The sequence below is a fragment of the Eublepharis macularius genome, chromosome 4, assembly GCF_028583425.1.
Source record: "Eublepharis macularius isolate TG4126 chromosome 4, MPM_Emac_v1.0, whole genome shotgun sequence".
NCBI classification, from domain to species: Eukaryota; Metazoa; Chordata; class Lepidosauria; order Squamata; family Eublepharidae; genus Eublepharis; species Eublepharis macularius.
Window position 1 is genome coordinate 100289543 of NC_072793.1, and position 20129 is coordinate 100309671.

General features: G+C 43.3%; 3 protein-coding genes across 4 annotated transcripts in view; 2 read left to right on the top strand and 1 right to left on the bottom strand.

Annotated features, from left to right (window-relative positions):
- Positions 1-304: 304 nt before the first annotated feature.
- MANF (mesencephalic astrocyte derived neurotrophic factor) lies at positions 305-9527 on the top strand. The gene is made up of 4 exons (XM_054975319.1): positions 305-446; positions 4303-4430; positions 6403-6544; positions 9109-9527. Exons 1-4 carry the CDS (start codon positions 359-361, stop codon positions 9291-9293), a joined length of 543 nt encoding a protein of 180 aa, XP_054831294.1. The 5' UTR covers positions 305-358; the 3' UTR covers positions 9294-9527.
- A 1309-nt stretch (positions 9528-10836) lies between these two features.
- On the top strand, positions 10837-13876 carry RBM15B (RNA binding motif protein 15B). The gene has a single exon (XM_054978651.1). It carries the CDS (start codon positions 10883-10885, stop codon positions 13616-13618), a length of 2736 nt encoding a protein of 911 aa, XP_054834626.1. The 5' UTR covers positions 10837-10882; the 3' UTR covers positions 13619-13876.
- Positions 13877-18071: 4195 nt separating this feature from the next.
- Positions 18072-20129, bottom strand: part of DCAF1 (DDB1 and CUL4 associated factor 1) — a 62403-nt gene continuing 60345 nt past the window's right edge. For both annotated transcript variants that reach the window (XM_054976279.1, XM_054976278.1), the window contains exon 24: positions 18072-18992. In XM_054976279.1, the coding sequence (XP_054832254.1) occupies positions 18934-18992 (59 nt within the window). In that variant the 3' untranslated portion in view covers positions 18072-18933. The remainder of the gene's footprint in view (positions 18993-20129) is intronic.

The following is a 20129-nucleotide window of genomic DNA, read 5'->3' on the forward strand; positions in this document are numbered from 1 at the left end:
TCGCTGTCGAAACCGCCTTGAAGCGCCTCAAACAAATATCACCACACCGTTAATCCCTAGATTCCGTTCGCCCTCAATAAACATGGGTCAGGTTTGTTCGAAAAATGGGTCTCTCCCCCTTTTCATTCAGAGGTCATTCAGCCAATCGGCAGCCGCCAACTCTCCTGTCCCGAAAGTCGCCTGGCCAACCAGGAAAAGTAGCGTGGAGTCCTTGAGCAGACTGGACCAATGGCTGTCCGGGATGTAGGAAAGGGAGGATGGGGCAGCCAATGGAGTGGCGAGTGGGCGGTCAGTGTGTCGTCAAGGTGCCGGCTGCGAGAGTGCTCAGAGTGAGCGGAGCGAGAAGCTGAAGTGGAGGATGCGGGCGGCCAACGGGCTCTGGGCGGCGCTGGCCTTAATCGTGCTCCCGGGCGATAGCCGAGCTTTGCGAGAGGGCGACTGCGAAGGTGAGTCGGGGGCGGGCGGGTGGGGGGAGCCGGCGTGTCCGGTGGGAGGCGTCCTCGAAGAGTCTAGCCGTGGCGGCCGTCGCCTAGGAGCCTCTGTGGGACAAGGGCTCTCTCCGTCGTTCCCGCTGTGCCCGAATGAGGGTCATGAGAGGCCATTTCGCAGAGTTATTGTAACCTTAAGGGGTGGGGAGGAGCCTGGCAGACAGTGGACGTTGGAGAAGAGAACGAAGTGGCCCGGTCCTCTTGGCACGGAAGGAGCCTGTTGCCAAGAAGCCTGGAGAAGTTCTTTGAGGAGGGTTGTGGCAGCCGACCGGCCAGTGAGAAATACGCGCCGACTCCTGCTTCTTCCTTTAGCAGTATCTAGGCTGTGATTAAGCCGGTGTCGGTACCAGGTAAGGGAGGTGGGTGAAACTGGATCCCAACATGCCTTTGTCGGCTTGGCCTTGAGAAGGATGCTGTATAAGTGGGAAATAAGAGAGGGCTCTGGTATCTGGTGACTGCTGCACGTTGTAATTGCTGTACAGCAACACTGAGAGTACATATGTGAGGTTAATAACTACTGTTTCACACAGTCATGGTAATTGTGACACGAGTGAATCCGCCCTATCAAATGGCTATTTCGACAGTTTGAAAGCCCTTTCCTGTGGAATTGGCCTTCTGTTCTCACCCTGAGGCAGAGATGGTGTGAGTGAACTGCCTTATATTGGAAGAGGCATACATTGCTTGTAATCCAGTCCATACTGTGTGAAGAAAGTGCAATGTTACTTAAGATAACTTCTAACTTGTTGATTTTATTCATGTATATTCGGGTCAAAGGCTTACTTTGGGCTTATTGAAGTATATCAATGGCACATTGCCTTTGTAGAAATATGAAAAATAAGTACTAATGGAATGATCTTAAATGTATGCTGTGCTTTCCCCAATGATAAATGATAATCATTCGCTACACTCCTGGGATTTCATATATAGGTTTCTGGGGGAAAGTTTGTCAAGTTCAGGCACATGACATACTTATTTTAGCAGTTGACCCTTGCTGAGCCACAGTCTTATCGAGCAGCTGAAAATAAGATGCGGCTGGTGCTGACTTCTGTAGCTACATTTTGTTAACATTGTCCCATTGGATGATTTTTGTTTACATATAAAACTTTATTTAGGATAATTTATCAGTGGTGATGGTTTCATACAGCCAAGCTGATCACATGGCAGTTAACAGATGATGAACATGGCTGTCCTTAACGGTTGGGGGGGGGGCGGTCTCTGAGAGATAAAGGTTGGGGCACCATGATTGCAAGAGCCTGCTGAGGTCAATGGCTAGGCAGTGTTTTTAGGGGGTCCTCTATCTTTGACTTCTGGCAGTCAAGGAATGTAGCACTTTAATAATCTTGGCTGTTAGGGTTCCTGGACTAAGTGAGCAGGAATCATTTAAAGTAGTGTAATGCAAGTGTGTGTGTGTGTGTGTGGAGGGAGGATCTTTACCTCTTCCTGGAAGAGTTTGAGAAGCAGTTAGTATTGGAGGATGGAAAGTTTCCCTTAAACTTCTCCAAAGAGGGATAGATATTACACATGCAGACACAGCTATATTATATTGTGTACTACTTTCCATTCCCCTTTGCTGTTAGGTGTTTCATTGGGATAGTTTCTCTCCCCTTTGTATTCTTCTCTTCAATAGCCTTCACCTTTTTTGTACCTCATAGAAGCCAAATGAACATACTCAGTCATCATTGGGACACTTACATTTTTTCATTGTTTTAATAGCTTGAATTCCACTAAAAAGCCTCCGCTGATAGAAAAGAGTGTGATCTCTCTCACACTCCCTTTTTTGCTGCAGCCTAAATCAGCATGAGTCAAAGATTTCTTGAGGAGAGTCAGTGGAACTCCTGCCCCCAGTCAGGGAAAAGTATTGTTGGGATCCAATCAAGTGTACTAATTTATAGTATTTATAGGCTGCTTTTTCATGCAGCATGGAGAAGTGGTTAGAGTGTCAGACTAGGATCTGGGAGGTTCACACTGGGATCTAGGATCTTTGGAAGCTTGCTTGGTGATCTTGGGCCAATTACAGTCTCTCAGCCTAACTTACTTTGCAGGGTTGCTGTGAGGATAAAATGGAAGAGATTAGAACACTGTGAACAGCTTTGGATCCCCATTGAGGAGAAATATGGAGTATAAATAAATAAAGGAAAGAAACTTACAAGTTTAAAATAAAACAATTAGGGGAAAAATCATCCTAAAAATCTTTTAAACAATTAGCAGGCTTAGGGGTATAACCCACTCTCCTATTTTAGTCCAAGTTGAAGCCCTCCCAGTAAAGAAAAGTCTTTAAATTACCCTGAAGAATTTTCAGAGATGCAGTAATATTTTTCTGCCTCTCTCAAGTATGTAGAAACTATCCTAATGATAACTGCAGAACTACCACTATTGATGAATTCAAGCTAAATTGAGCAATGCTAGAGAAGTCATGCAGGAATATTTAACTTGTTCCTGTGGCTTCCGGGACAGGAGCATGGACATCCACTGGTGAGTAGGTGCTGAACTAAATTAGGGAGTATATATTTGTACAACCAGTTATGGAACTGGGAAATACTCTCTTTTTTTCAAAAGGACATAGGCAGTTTTGGTACTGGCATTGTGTCTACTAATTCACCAGTAAAGAGAGGGAAGATGCTCAGTAAGAAGAATTGGGGAGAGGCTTACTCCTCTGTAGTGATGCCTACTTCATGCTTCTAAATGTGTCTATATAATGCAGAGCCAGATGCCATACAATTCCTTAGGTAAGTGAGCATTGTGGCCAGCCTGACATCAAGTTTAGAAAATAAGGTATCTTTAACTATCGGCAAATAGTAGGGCACTACAATTTTAAAGCCAGAATAGCGCTCCTAAAAATAGTTAAATACAGGGCTGTCACCTTAACTAATTTTCTGCACTGCAACCATAGTTTCTTTTAGTGTTGAACGTAACCCCTAAACATATATGTACAGTATTCCCGTTTACTTTATTGGTGAAATAGGCTGTGTTCTAGAGTATCAAATAAGAGGGTATAAGTTGCTGCGGTACAGTGTCTTCCTATTCCACCACTGTAATGCAAGGATTCAGCTGCTGAACTTCTCTCTATGAAAGCTTAATGCTCTGGGATCTGCAAAATGTTGTCCTGGGCTCTCTCCACATGGCTTTGTGATTTTTTGCATTGTGCCAGCAGCAGAGAAAGGAACAATGACTTCCACATTGCCAGTGTTTGGGGGGAAGGTTCTCAGTCATTGAACAAACACATGTAAGAACCCAGACTTTTGTTAAGTTGTCTACAGGCAGTTAAGTCCCAATTACATCACAGGCTTGCATGTGTATTGTTGGCCTGTATTACTGTTGCTCCTGGTTGTGATAGGGAAGCTCCTAAAATTTATATCTGGAGTGAAGTTTAAGAGCAAGCATACATTAAGACGATGTGTGTCTCTTATCTGATATGGGTGGAAACTGGGCATATGGCAAAGTACCAAATACCGCCTCTAGTTATAAACTGAGAAGAGGAAGTGCATGCCATTCTACACCTTGTGACAGAGCACATGGCTGTAGTGACTTGCACCTACCGTTTGTAGCTTTTGCCTTCAGTGAATCCAAGGTAGGCATGCATATTCTTCCATTGATCATTGCTTTTCTAGTATGTTGAGTGTACAATGTCTCTTTATTATCATCATCAGTATAGGTTGTGTCTTGATGTGTTCTTCATTCATGTCTGTCAAATTACTTTATGAACTTCGTAGGACGGTTTACATTTAATTTATAGAAAACGGAGTTTCATCCATTCTGTTTGCAATGGCAAGATAATCTGCATTACAAGCCTTCCCATCTCTTTTTCCCTTCACAGTATGTATGTCATTCATGGGAAGATTCTACCAGAGTTTAAAGGACAAAAATGCTGAATTTACACCAGCCAGTATTGAAAAAGAGCTCTTGAAATCCTGTAAAGAGACAAAAGGCAAAGAGAACCGGCTGGTAAGTGTAACAGTAATGAGAGTTGGGTTCTGGAGCCAACTGATGCAGAATTTTTTAGTTTCATGACAGAAATTCCTGACAGGTGTCTAGGTCTGTAAATGCGCACAACCTTGACAATTCGAACAGTGACTTGGGACTAGATATATCTCCTGCTACCAGAAATATGAAGTGATAAGTAGGGTGTGCGATCCAAGATTTGTGATTGGTAAATAGCTGGATTTATGTTTATCCAGCATGATCTGGCCACGTTGGATCACATTGAAGAATCCCAGATCAGATTTGAAGACAGATTCTAATGGGCCTCATTATTCAGTTTAATCTGGTTAATGGTTAAGTTTTTTTTCCCCCAGGCACGGGAGGAGGACAAGACCCCATGCCTCTCTTGGCCCATGCTCTCATGACACCCTTTGTTTCAAGTGGGCTACTCTCTGCTACTTACCCGACTGCACTCCCCCACCATACAGTGTCTGCTACTTTCCCCACCACACTCGCTTGACACCACTCTCCTGCTGTGGAGCTTGCCTGAGTCCTCTTGACACTTCAAGCCACTTTGCACTGCTGCCTTGTCCTCTCACTGCTGCTCCACCTCTGCTGCCTGCTTTTCTCCTCCACGAGGGCTGTCCCACCTCCACCCCCAAGCTCCAAAAGAGCCCTTAAAGCTGTCACTGGAAGTTGCCTTTTAAACTCTGTGCCACTGCTTGTCCGGGTTTTGGCAAACACCCCTTGCTTCAATTTGGGGATGCTTTGGTTTAACAGTGGGGTTCTCTAGTTTGACATTTGTTCCCTTGCTGTAATTTGGTTCTGCTGGGCTTTACTGGTTCCGCTTGCATTGGGAGTGGGAGTAGCATTGGGACTGGGCTTTTGGCCAGGGGTTGCCTTTGCCTAAGATATATCTTTGCTTGGAAACTGGAAATATTTCTCCCATAGGAAACAAAGGGAGAGTGGCTGGGGGCAGCTTGTTCATAGGTTCATGGAATTGGACCCCTGGGTCCAATTGTCGTGAAACTTGAGGGGTCTCTAGCATACAAGGAGTAGATTTAGTGCAAATATGGTGGGGTTTGCTTGAAAATGCCCTTCTCAGCTCCCCAGATAGATTTCCTTATAAGATTAATGGCTGGATACATTAGGGATTCTCTAATCCTATTGAACCAGATTAGAGAAGCCAACCTTGATTTGGGGGATACTGATTCATTTTATGGTATTCCTGAAACCCAGATCCAGATACAAACAATTTTAAGAGAATAAGAGTTCATTTTCTTCCCTCATTCACTGAACTGCACTTGGGGTAACCAGAGGTAGGAGGAATAACATGAATTAATGGGTATTGAGTAGGATGATAAGTTTGCTAAGCTATAGCAGCTAAGTTTCCTGACTTTATAATTCAGACTTTAACATCTTGAGTCTCAAAACCACAAACAAGTCAGAAACAAATGTAAGCAATTCAGATGGTCAGCTATTGAGGAAAAGCCAAATGACCTGTGATCAGGTAGTCATGTTGATTCATTAGAACCATCTTAAACAACATCCTGCCTCTATGTGGTTGAAGCTTTGAGTTGCTTAAAGAAAGAGAGAGCTGGAAGGGACCCCAGGAAATTCACAACTACCTCCCCACTCCCCCAATGACCCCCTCTGCTCAATGCCCAGAGGAAGGCAAAAAACCTCCCAAGATCCCTGGCCGATCTGGCCTGTAGAAAAATTCCTTCTTGACCTTAAAGTGGCAATGGACATTGCTTCATATAAAGGAAAACGTAAAATATATAAAAAAATCATCTAAATACTGAGAAAACGCAGTATTGTAGTAATGTTGTTACTTTATTTTTATTTTTGAGAGAGAAATCTTTGAAGATGTTAAGCTAATAGCTATCACTTTCAATTTTGTGAGATCTGACAAATTCCTAGAAAAAGCTGCAATGAAAGAAAAACGTCTGTAATTGTTAATTCCAGTAAACACACTTTCTGCTTTTTCTCCTAGTGCTATTACATTGGAGCAACCAGTGATGCAGCCACTAAAATCATTAATGAGGTGTCAAAACCTTTAAGTAATCATATTCCTGTAGAAAAGGTTTGTGAGAAGCTGAAGAAGAAAGATAGTCAGATCTGTGAGCTGAAGTATGGTGAGTAAAAGCAGATGTATGATCAAGGGTTTATTGGATTTGTTCACTCAGGTTGGCTGTTTTTGACATGTATCCAGATTTCTTTATATGTTCCTTATCTTCTGAGATGGTTGAGGTTAATTTATGCTAATGTGGGAAGGCTTTAGTTCTGGATGAGTCACCTGTGTTGAGCATCCCTTTGTAAAGAGGCACCCTGGTATAGATGAAAGGCACATACCTTCAGCAAGGTTGCTATATCAATTGGATCTGATCTGTGTCTTGGATGAAACACCTTTAGAAACCTTCTGTACTCTTCCCCAAGTTCCATGATGGCATAAAGGTTGGATATAAATATAAGCAGTAAGAAGTCTTGTGATGGTCAGGCAACCTAGTTCTTTGTATCTGTTACGGTTACTGTGCTGGGGTAGGGCTGTCTTGTATATAATATGGCTCATGCACAGAATTAGTCAGTGTTTGGCCTGGTGAATAAAACATTTGCCTAATTCATATGCATTGGTCAGGTTTCATGTCACAGGCCCTGCACTGTGTGAAATAGGATGAATTAGACCATCACCATAATGACAAATATAATAGTTCAGAATCCATTTCTAGGAGGGAAATGGTGAACTTGTAGAAGAGGGTTTGGAAAAGTCAACTTTAACATGTGCAAAGGGTTGCTAGTAGAATCACAATGCACAATGAGACTATCAGCTAAGCAATGTGGGAGCTAATTGTTCTCTGAGTATTGCAAGTAAGATAGACTACAAGCAACCTTAGAAAGAATAACTATTGGGATCTCATTTTCTGAACAATGTACCTTATATGTCCAGATGTCCTGTTTTAAGGAAATGGACAGTGTCATGCCCTTTGCCTGGTTTAGTTAGGTGCCTTTTTAGAATTAATAACTTTTTTGCAGGAGTCTCCTCTTTCTGCTTGTTCCTTCAATCTACTCTCCCTTGTGATATTTCTAAAACGAGGGGTTGTTTTGAGTTTTCATTATGACATTATTTGTGAAAATGAAGGTGGCATCTACAAACTCTGGTTGCCGAAACTTCGTTATAGCTTTTACTCCTTCTTTTTACATCTTATACAAAAGGGAGGAAGTTGTATAAATAACCTATAGAAGTTAGCTTGGAGGGGGCACTTTTTTGAAATCCTCAAATCTGAATTCTACTCTATACTAGTCAACTCAAATGACCTTTATGGGCTTCTTGGCAGAAAACATTGATCTTTGTTAATATTAACAATATATGGTCCCCATTTCCCCAGTGACTTTATACATGCAACAAATATATTGACTTGTTTTTCTTTTGCATCTTTACAACCTTACACTATTGACAGTTCAGTAGTTCATTCTTATTTGTTCCAATCTGCAAGCTTCTGAACACCTGGTAAGAAGAAACAAGCTTGCTGATTTGAATAAAATGATATGTTCCTGCTTTGTGGTATACTATCATCAATCCATCTAAACCTCACCCAAGGTTCTTTGACAGGGATCAGCTGCCTTTTCTAACTGAAGCCAAACTATGTCAAAATTAAGAGGTTACCAAAGAGCGGCTATTAGCAAACCCATTTGCATAACTGAAAGTATACATCATTACCAATAATTGACAAGTTGTTTAATAATAATAAATTTTCTGCAGCCCAAACACTGGTGGTTGTGAGTCCTTTATTAAGTAATGGTGCACACAAGAACACTTTGTACAATTATTTTAGCATATTGGCACATGGTTTACATACCAGCAACTATTCACCTCTATCATTCCCCATCCTGTAAGCATCTCTACTCTTTGTCTGCCATTCCTTTCACATACTGTTTTTTCTACTGTCCCATCTGTCCCTCCAATATACCTTAATTTAAAGGGGGGGGGAGTGTTAAGAGCCACATTCAGTTCTAGAGCCATAGGTTGCATTCCCCTCTACTATTTGGTGTAAACTGCAATCTATGAAAGTTTATGCTTTTGTAAATTAAAAGAAGTTATTAGGTGTTCTAGCCCATAGTTGTAACAATGACATAGTTCATGTTTTTTAGACTGTCAAATAGGCATTGTAAAGAGGAACAGTATCTCCATTAACTATGATGCTTTTCTTCTAATGAAAGATAACAAGCACAGTGGAGGGAGTTGGGTAAATACAGTTTTAAAGATATGTTTTCAAGACTTGCAGAAGGTCCAGCTGTTATCTAAAGCTATGAGATCTATATACAACTGGGAGTAAGTCCCAATGGAATGTGCATATGCTTAGGTTGTAATAATATTTGATTTATATACCACCCTTCAGGATGACTTAACACCCACTCAGAGCGGTTTACAAAGTATGTTACTATTATCCCCACAACAAAACACCCTGTGTGGTGGGTGGGGCTGAGAGAGCTTCAGAGAACTGTGACTAGCCCAAGGTCACCCAGCTGGCTTCAAGTGGAGGAGTGGGGAATCAAACCTGGCTCTCCAGATTAGAGTCCCACGCTCTTAACCACTACACCAAACTGGCTCTCAAACTGTGTCACAATAGTGGGTCTGTACAGCATTAAGGTGTATGCTACTATGTAAGGTATTGTATTTACCAGTTCTCTTCCTTCCCATCAGATAAACAGATTGACTTAAGCACTGTAGATCTGAAGAAGCTGAAAGTCAAAGAACTGAAGAAAATTCTAGACGACTGGGGTGAAACATGTAAAGGCTGTGCTGAAAAATCGGACTACATTCGCAAAATAAATGAACTGATGCCAAAATATGCACCAAAGGCAGCCAGTTCACGGACAGACCTCTGACCACTGTAGTGGTCTCTAGCACATTAGCCTGTCATACACAAACTTATGTTAATCATTCTATTTTCTTTACGGGAAGCTGTTTTTGTAACTTATTTAACTGAGATTGAAATGTCAAATTGAAGAGGTTCTTGCAATTTTGGTTCAACTGCCTCATGTCTCTAGTTATTTCTTGTCTGATTTATGCTAAGATATCAACATATGTATGGGATTTTTAAAATAAAATTAAGAAATCCAGTCTGCCTACTGTGAATTTAATGCAAGTGTTGGAGTCAAAGTAGATCTTCAGCTACATTTGATATTAGACTATGTAAGATTTGGGTGTACCTTTGCGTTGTTTGAGAATGCATTAGCTAAGATGTCACTTGGTAAGATAACAAGGCTGCTTTATTGTTTCTGGTTGTAATAATTTGCAAAAACGTCTAGGAAAGTAGGAAAGGGAACTTCTAGGGACTTCATTTTAGGACAGTGTATTTACTGGTTAAGAGATACCACTACCTTCTTTGAAAAGAACTCATCAGTTCCAATTTTAAATAAGAGCTGTTAGTAGAATAGTAGATGTACAGTTGTTTTGAATAAATACTAACTTGATGAAATGTGTTAGATAGCAAAGGCTATCTGATTGATTTTTTTTTGCTTAAACCAAAGATGCCAAATGTGCAAATCTCAGTCTACCAGCTTTAAGAATCAGAGCACTAGAAGGAAAAGATGTGTAGATTAAAAGACAAAAGTGTCAAACAATCGTGTTTATAATATACTTATCTTTACTATTCCAAGTAATAACGGAACTAAGTAAAAGATAAGGAAATTAGTATAAAGAGAAAAGTGCTTTACTAATACAAAATTAACAGTCCTCTGCAAGAAAAGGGTTTCGGATCCGATTTAACTGTAGGCGTTTACCATTTCTGAAGGGATGAGCCACTGTACAAAGGTGTCAATATAGTGGAGTGACATAATGTGGCATTTTTGTCTCTAGTGTGAAATATTATTTTGGTATGCTTTACTGTATTTCCGGTACAATTACACCCACAAAACGGTGTAAAACCGTTTTTTAGCGGCTGGATAGGGATTACCAAATAACATGCTGGCGACAGGTTGCCAACGTTTCCCGCCTATTCTTGCTGTCCTGGGTCTCATAGTAGACTGACATGCAAAGCAGTGGCGAAAGTTTCACCTGCTTGACTCGTGTGTGCTGCGCTGCTGTTCGATGCAAAAGAGAAAGGGCTGTGGCCGTAAAAAAGGGCCGCTTGCCGCGCGGTCTGAAGAGGACGAGAGGCGGGCGAGCGGGCAGCTCAGGCCACAAGGGCGCCTGGAGGCCTTGTCGCCCTGAGACGCGACGCAAGCAGCAGTTCCTCCCCCGCCCCTTCCCTTCCACGGAGGGAGGGGAGCGTCGCGCAGCACCGCCACTGCCCGAGCCATTAAGCGCAGGAGCGGCCCGTCGCCAGCTGGCTCGCTTGCGGCGGGGACGCGGGCTGATGACGTAGCAGGCGCGCACGGCGCGGCAACTGGGCAGAGCCGCCTTCGTTCGTTCCCTTTTGTCCAAGATGGCAGCTGCCGCCGGAGGCGCCTCCTGAGCCGCGGGCCCCGGAGCCATGAAGCGGGGGAGCGAGCGGGATTCCAGCCCGGCCGGGTCGGGGGGAACGCGGGGCACCTCCTCCGCCAAGAGGCCGCGCGAGCGCGAGCGCGAGAGCAGCGCCAGCGGCGGGAGCAGCAGCAGCAGCCGGCGGGGCCCGCACCGAAGCTCGGCAGCCTCCGCCTCGTCGCGCTCCAGTCGGGACAAGTCCGCGCCAGGCGGCTCCAGCTCGCGCAGCCACCGCGGGGAGGAGCGGCCTGGAGGCGGCGACTCCAACCACCGTGCAGCCTCCTCGAGCGCCAGGAGCGGCAGCAGCAGCCAGGCCGCCGCCGCCGCGCCGCCGCCGCCTTCCTCGTCTTCACGGGCCCTGGGGGTGGCCAAGGCCAAAGCGCCACCGGCAGCGGTTGTGGCACCCTCCTTGCTGCTTGGCGGGCCCCCGCCGGTTGCCGCACCGTCCCTGCTCCTGGCGCCCGGGCTGGGATTGGCAGCTGGGGTGGGGCTGGCAGGGGAACCCCCGGGCTCCAGCGAGTACAAGACCCTGCTGGTGAGTGGCCTGAGCCCGGCTCTGCCTGATCAGCTGCTGGAGGATGGGCTCTTTCGCCAGTTCCAGAGGTTTGCCAGCGGTGGTGCCAGTGATATCAGCGTCAAACTCTCCCATACTCCCGATCTTGGCCGTGTCGCCTATGTCAACTTCAGGCACCCATCAGATGCCCGAGATGCCCGGCGGCATGCCAGAGCTCGACAGCTTCTCCTTTATGATCGACCTCTCAAGGTGGAGCCTGTGTACCTGCGAGGGGGACGGCGAAGCCGCACACCTCCCCCCACCCCATCCCCTGAACCGTTGGCATTTCTGCCCCCAATCCATGGTGTTTATCCATATAAACAGAGATCATTGTCTCCTGTTGCAAGCCCTTTGCTCAGGGAGCCCAGACCACGACATGCTCAAGCTGCTGCTGCGGCCTTTGCCTTGGAGGCAGTTGCTCTGGGGCTCTCTCGGGAGCGGGAGAGGGTGCTGGATTACTATGGGCTGTACGATGAGCGTGGGCGCCCCTATGGCTACCCCATAGTGGCTGAGGAGGATCTCATGCCAGAGGATGATCAGAGAGCCACCCGGAATCTCTTCATTGGTAATCTCGACCACAATGTTTCTGAAGTGGAACTGAGGCGTGCTTTTGAAAAATATGGCATCATTGAGGAAGTGGTGATCAAGCGCCCTGCACGGGGCCAAGGTGGAGCCTATGCTTTTCTTAAGTTCCAAAACTTGGACATGGCACATCAGGCCAAGGTTGCCATGTCTGGCCGGGTTGTTGGCAGGAACCCTATCAAAATTGGCTATGGGAAAGTTAATCCTACTACCCGTCTCTGGGTGGGTGGCCTTGGTCCCAGTACTTCCTTAGCTGCTCTTGCCCGGGAATTTGACCGCTTTGGTAGCATTAGGACTATTGACTATGTGAAGGGGGACAGTTTTGCCTATATTCAGTATGAGAGTTTGGATGCTGCCCAGGCTGCCTGTGCACAGATGAGAGGTTTCCCTTTGGGTGGGCCAGACAGAAGACTTAGAGTGGACTTTGCCAAAGCTGAAGAGGCACGATACCCTCAGCAGTACCAACCTGCGCCACTGCCTGTACACTATGAATTGCTTCCTGAAGGCTACAGCAGACACAGGAATCTAGAGCAAGACTTAAGGGTGAGAGACAGGACTCCTCCTCATCTCCTCTACTCAGACAGGGAAAGGAGCTTTCTAGAGGCAGATTGGGCCAGCCCTGTGAAAAATGCTGAGCGCAGAAATAATCTAGAGCCCTATAGCCGGTCAGCACGTAGCCGCAGTGGAGAACGTTGGGGCAGTGATAGTGACCGCAGTGTGCTCAAGCCTTGGGAGGAAAGGCGTAAACGCCGTAGCCTTTCTAATGACCGTGGGAAGTCTGCCCATTCACCTTATGAAGACAGAGGCAGGACAAAGGCTGGGCCAGCTTCAGATCGCAGCCCAGATAGGGTTCGAAAGGAGAACCACACTACAGAATCTGCTGCGGAGAAAGAACAGAATAACTCTCTTCAAAACAACCGGCATGCATCGGAGGAGAAGCCTCATCGTGAAACATCTGATCCTCCTCAGCCTAAAAAAAGGGACAGCGAACGCAATCATCGAACGGGTGAGTCTGAATCAAAGACTCATGAAGAGTCAAAATCTGAAACAAAAAAATTAAAAAGCTTGTCAGATTATGCCCATACACTGCAGCTTGCCTGGAACGGGTTACTTGTCCTGAAAAACAGCTGCTTCCCTACATCTATGCACATCCTTGAAGGGGACTTGGGAGTCATCAATGGGCTTCTGAAAGACCACTTGTCTGGTGGAAAGCTAACTCAGCTTAAGATCGCCCAGAGACTTCGGCTTGACCAGCCCAAGCTGGATGAAGTCACTCGACGTATCAAGCAAGGAAGCCCTAATGGCTATGCTGTACTGCTGGCTACCCAGGCAGCCCAAGGAGGAGCAGGCACCGAAGGGACCTTCCCTGTGGTGGAGCCTGGCTTGCAAAGACGGCTTCTCAGGAATCTGGTTTCTTACTTGAAACAGAAACAGGCTGCTGGGGTGATCAGCCTTCCTGTGGGAGGGGCAAAGGGCAGAGACAGCACTGGCATGCTTTATGCTTTCCCTCCTTGTGAATTCTCTCAGCAGTACCTCCAGTCTGCACTAAGAACATTGGGAAAGTTAGAAGAAGAACATATGGTGATAGTGATAGTCAAAGACACTGCCTAGCATTTACTCTCTTTCTTGATTCCATGTTTTCTTTGTCTCTCACCCTGCCTGGTTGCTTTTAGAGCCAATTATTTTGAGTGGGGCCCCAAAAGACCTCCAGTAAAATTCTACAATTTTGTTAGTTTCTAATTAATTTTAATACCATTTTAATGAATCCCATTTTATTTGTTTTTAATACGTGACACTGTCTGCTGTGTTCTTATTTTTTAAATGTATGGGAAGTTGTCAGTAAAGCCTTGTTCACTGATGGATTTTTAACTTTTGTGCAGTGTCCTGGTTTCTGTAGTTTGGCTGTGGCTGGTTCTGTATTCCAGTAGATATAAGTAATTGTTTCAACTTACTTGAGTTCATTACAGCCCTTCCTTACACAGCTATTCAACATTATTATACTGGTTGTGTGACCTTTTGATTTCTTTGATAGTTGAAGTCTGGTTGCTTCTTTCCTCATTGTTAGCAAGTTAGCCACATATCCTTTATTGGACCAACTTTCTCTTGGAGAATTTTTGAAGTCTTTACAACCAAAGAGCAGAATAGTATAGCTTGGTTAAAGGCCTCAACAAATCTTGGTGCAAGTACTTTGTTACAAGTACTTTGTTTCTCCCCCCACCATCATGTTTATTTTCAAGGTGACTGTAATACTGTAAATTCAAAGCTGTTTTTAGATATCCTGTTCAGTAATAAATGTAGGCGTCTCAGGAAGACAGATAACCAGGCACTTGAGCGGGACCTGATACAAAATCTAAATGATTCTATTTAACAGTTTCTTTATTTAGTTACCACTCAAAAATAAATGTGCAAATTGCTGTATGACCACATGTGAACTATATTATAGTAAGATCTCCAAACAGTTTATTTCCAGTTATTCATAATAGGTTAGGCAGGTAAATGTGGGACTCAGCCGGAGCGAGAGGTTGTCATGCACACTTTTTGTCCTCACTCCTTGTCTTGGGATTACTACAAGCTATTTGCACAACCCTCTTTCATGAAGTCCACTTCACAACTAATCATCCCTTCTGATTAGCCTTCTCAAACATTAATGTCCCCCCCCCCCCCAGGTCATTTTGGTGTGCAGCAGAAAATCAGCACTGGTTTATAGCACAAGTACTTGAAGGTTGCATATTATAATATACAGGGGATTGTCCAGTGGATAAGTATCTTTCGTGAAGTAGTGTGGGTTTTAGAGAGCTTTCTCCCATTACAAGATGGGATGGGTAAACACATGCCACATTTAGCATTACATACACCACCAGCTCCACATGTATCTAAATTATGCAATTAACTAAACTTGCATAATTTAAAAAAGACAACTTAGGAAATTGGATAGCCATGAAACTAAGCAGAGTGCTAAAGCCTACAGTTCTGGCTTCTCAGATTTTGCCCCACCCATTCACCAGCTTCTTTCTACATCAATTAATGCTAATAATAGAATTCAGAATTAAAAAATCTGAGAATGTCAAGATTACAAAACCTCTTGTATACTAAAACTATGGAAGCAAAGATACATAATATTAAAACTGGAGTCCACTGGCACTGTGTGGACTAACAAGCTTGTAATTTGGAGCTCAATTTATCAGATGAACTGTGGCTAGACTCCTGTTTTGTTGCTACAGAATTACAATCCCCACTTGTTAGTAAATTGCTATTTCTAAATGAGAGCACTGAACAGTATTTAAATGATAGTTGATGCACCTCTTTTCATGCTCGAGCCATAGGTCTTGCAACTTAACCCTGAACCCCTTAGGCCTGGCTCCATGTATAACTGTAGTTATGATTAGTTTATAGGTGCTTATTGCAAGAGCCTGAAACAAAACCATTTGATACTGCTACACCCCATTTTATGTTTTAAGCCAAAAACCATAACAAATAAAGCAATAATAAACTACAGATTCCAGTAAGGACATTGTGTTTAAAGTTATTATCGCATTTGTTTATATTCTATTAAGTAACGGGATGGCTTGAGTCTCATTGATTGAAACTGTGCTTGAGTTGGAGTTAAAGGACATAGCTTTCCCTCCTCTCCAACCCCCCTGCTTTAAACAGTTTCAATAGCTTTAAATTTTGTCTCAGTGTATTGGTTACTATTCAGAGAAGATCTGAGAGGAGCTTTAAGAAATATATATTCAGTGCTTGAAGAGGAGATTGCTTCTCCCAACAGTTTTTCTAGATTTCCAAGCCCTGCAGAAAATAAAGTAGGTCAGGGAGCAACAGTTCACCTATCATAAATATGTTACTGTAACTAAAAATGCACTTTTCCTGTTTCTAAAGTAAATGTCAGATCACACTGATTTACAGAAACTTGTCTACATAAAAAAAGAAAAAATTGGATCACAAAATTTAAAAAATTTGCCACAAGATTGAGCTAATTTGTGTGTAATTTTAAATGCAGACACGCAAATCTAGGGAATCACAAAGTAAAAGGTAAAGCAATGATACAGGTATGATCCATCCCAACCTTGTAAAGTGCTTACTATGGCACTGTATCCCAAAAATGTTAGGGTAACTAACCCAATTGAACAGATACATCTACCCCATGATTCATCTTTCCAATGACCAGAACAATGAGTAAGTCACTGGTTAATTATAAAATAAGTGTGTGTGTGTGTGTGTGTGTGTGTGTGTCTAAAACACAGTATATCCATAGTTGGGCTGGCAGTTCTGTTTTGTAAAAATACAATCTCGGAAAAGATTTTATCCTCGGGAGGGGGGGGGGGGAGGAATTGAATTAGATGTGGGAAAAATGCAAGGAGCATTTGACCATATCTGCACTATATTTAACCTTGCAGTTTTCGCTTTTTAGCCACCTGTATCTAGATCTTTTTGCCTTGGGCATTAACTTTACTAAGACATCTGCATCTAGTATTTTAATAAACTCTGCAAGGCAGCGTAATGAACAGTGGGAGGTGGGAAGAACCTGATCAGAGCAATGTAGCAGGTGACTAGGCTCTGCCTAGTAAACATGTCATTTTACTTACAAGTTTAGAACATTTTGATGGATTAGAAGAGCAGTGGCCGCAACCTGTCACCTCCAGAAAACTTCGTATATCAGAAATTGGCCTACTTAGGAGACATGCCTAGGACAGGATCAGTTACATAGCTGATGCTTGTTTTGTGCTCTGGTTCCACAAAAATACCATTATTCAATAAACAAATTTACTCTGCTGCTTAGCTTAAGAAATCAATTGATGTTTATGCAACAAACAAGCCATGTTATTCCTTACTTTGTCCCACCCAAGGTTCTCCGTTTCAAAAAGTAGAAACTAAATGTGAGCTGTGATGAAGTCAGTTCAAATCTCAACTCAGCAGATGCTTGACAAGCACCACTTTTCTCAGCCTCCACCCCTTCTCTGCACTGTAAGGATAATATATGACAGGGCTGTTATAAGAATGATTAAGATAAAGCAGGTGAAGCACCAGGAACACTCAAAAAAGTACTTTTGAATGCTAAAGGCAGAGCATTCTCTGCCTCCTAGAAAGCAATGACCATGCTCACTCATCTCTCATTTACCGGGGGATACCTTAAAGAAACATTTTTTTTCATACTTGGGTAGTACTCCGGTACACAGAAGCACCTCCCCTGTCTGTGTGTGGCCCTGTTTCACTGCTTTACTGATAGGCCCCTGACCATCAATTTCAGTATTAAAAGGAACAGATTTTGAGTCTTCAAGGAGTCCACTGGGGAGGATTTCACCCTAAGGATTGGATGCCCCATTTTCTAATCCTAAAAGTTATTTGGCGGTCAAATGGTCCATTCCCATCGTGGTTTTTTAAAGTGAGGTTCAGCTGTCCTCAATATTCATTAGGTGTAGAAGGGTAATGAGCATACTGAATATACTGAGGCTGTTTTATGGGATTTTTTTTCTTATCAAAATTCAAATATGCAGAAATCTTCCCCACTGAAAAGAGCCTTGTTGAGAGTGTGATATTAGGGCAAGCTGCTCATTGAGCACAAGTCACAACTCATCTCAATTCACAAATGTATGCAGTGCTGAGCACTTTCCATATGCATTTTCCTGAAGAATACCGCAGCTGTACAGCAAGCAGCAGCCTTCAGAAAAAGGTTACAGAGAGCAATTGTACCTCCCTAGCTCATTCGTCTGAACAGAAGTAGAGATCTCTTTCCCTTCCCAGAGTGCCTCTATCCATCACAAGAAAATTGGCCAGCGTAAGAAGCCGGCCTTAGAAGAACTACTTTCACATGTTCTTATTGATCATGATCTTCTTGGAAGAAACTTCAGATTATATGTCCCTGTTCATAAAAGTCTGTGCAAACAGTATCAGAAAGCACATCCTCCAAAATATCTCTTACAGAAATGACAAGCACTGTCAGCTATCGTGATGTAAATGCAGTCACAGCTCCTGAATGAATAAACCTGCCTTTGTATCTCATTCCAGGGCAAAGCAGCACAGATGGACTAGGGATAAACAGCAGCTCGGAATTATAAACAGACAGGGCTTGGATTTTATTTATTTTTTAATAAATACAATTTACATTAAAGAAAAAGGCCTTCAATTCATAGTTTCCACACAAAAGGACAGAAAGGAAGGAAAAAAAGATTTAAAATTTCAAATCACAAAAAAGGGTCATGTGGGGTAAGGAGGAGCTTACAGACGAGAGTCCTTCATCTCCTGCAACCAGATCTCCAGTTGTTCACTGTGGCTAATACAGCAGGAACTCTCCTCGGGCTTTTGAAAAGACAACAGGCATTTGACAAAAAAAATTTAACATCTCACAGCAGGTGGCAACACCTCCATTACAAAATTATATTTAAAATAAAAATATCACTCATCCACAGTTTTACAAACCATGATTCATTTACTCCCCTCCCCACCCTTTTCAGTAAAAATGCCCCTTTTAAACTTTCTTTCTCCTCCCAAAAATTCACCATGGTGACTAGGTATTAGAAAGATACAAGTTCATACCTTCTTTATAACACCTGCCTGCTTTTTTTTTCAATCTTTTGTTTCAATATAAAACTATTTCTGTTCTTTAGGAAAGAACTTTATACAAAGAAAATATATTGTGAAATATCTTCAGAGATCTCCACAGATAAGGGAGTTATATCTCGGCCTAAAAACCAAAAAGAAGAAGGCAGAGAAAATAAAGCCCAGGCAGCCAGTCTCTTTGTCAGAGACTCTGGATGTACCCAGAGTCTGTTTCTGTCCAACGCAAGAACTGAAGGGTTGGAGTTCCTTGAAAGTTCTCCCAAGAATTAGGATCTGAGAGGGTGCTGCTCAGTGTCACCTCCTGGTTTGGTCTCCTTGCTTCTGAGAAGGGAGATTTCCTGCTGCCAACATCCTGTGTGGGTGGCTACTCCTCACTCATTCAAAGACAAGATTATGTCATCTTCCAAATCTGAATTATCTGAGCTGTCAGCTGGAAAAGGGGACAAATTGGTAATTTGTGTGAACAATGTGAAAATCCAAATAAGGCAACCTGTTTCAATCAAATATGAAACACCATAGTCACGGTAGTACCAAAAAGACGCAGCCATTCCTTCAAACAGAGTTTCGTCTAGAAAACCAGCTATCAGCAGGCACTTTGATTCCAAAGCCCATTTTGGAAAGAAGTGGGCCAAACCGGGCTCTTCTGTCACAAGCCAGGTGCAAATTTCCAGTATAAACAAATCATTTACTGAAAATTCATCAGGAAAAAAATCACTAGGGCAACTCCAAAATGCTCTGTACTGCAAATGCAAGAATAAAATTACACAGAAGAGGGTGAGATTCCAGACATCAAGATCCTGAGATCTGAAGGATGTATTAAGCATACATGTACGAAAGTAAGCACAGGATTCATTTGGAGTCTTCATGGTGTACTGGTTAGGGTAGTGCAGTTCAATCAGACAGTCTTGGGTTCAAATCCCCATTAAGCCATGAAACTCACTTGACAACCATGAACCAGTCACTGGCTAGCTGAGTCAAGTGACATGACTGGAACTGAACTTCTGCCCCATTGCACCCCACTGTGACAACAAAAACTGTGGGTTCCCAGAATCAGCAGCAACCCCCCTGCCGTCTTGCTGACAGAAATGTCCTCCTTTAGTGAAAAACATGGTTAAAACATAAGCACCTCTGACCCTAACTTAACTCTAATGGTCATGATAAGAACAAAATCAGAGGGAGGGGGTGGCCATGTATGCCATCCTGAGCTCTTCGGAACAGATGTAGAATTTAAATGATTTGTTAGAGAAACAGATCTGTATTGTTTTTCGGTTGATCAATCTTACCAGGAAATTAGTACCACAGGGAGTAGATACAGGCATGATAGTTGCCACTTAATACCAGCTGTTTTGCCACTCAAGCACCACAGAAGCTATGCAAACACAGGTAGCTGCCTAGTTTTATTACATACTATCAACAAACTTTTTGATTGCTTTAAATAACCAAATGGAAGCTTGAAAGGCTCAAGACCAGGGTTTCTGGCTGGACTGCTGCTCAAGTAGGAATGTATTTTGTACAGCAGGCTTCAGAGGCTGCTACATGTTTTTTCTGACCTGACTCATGCTTTTAA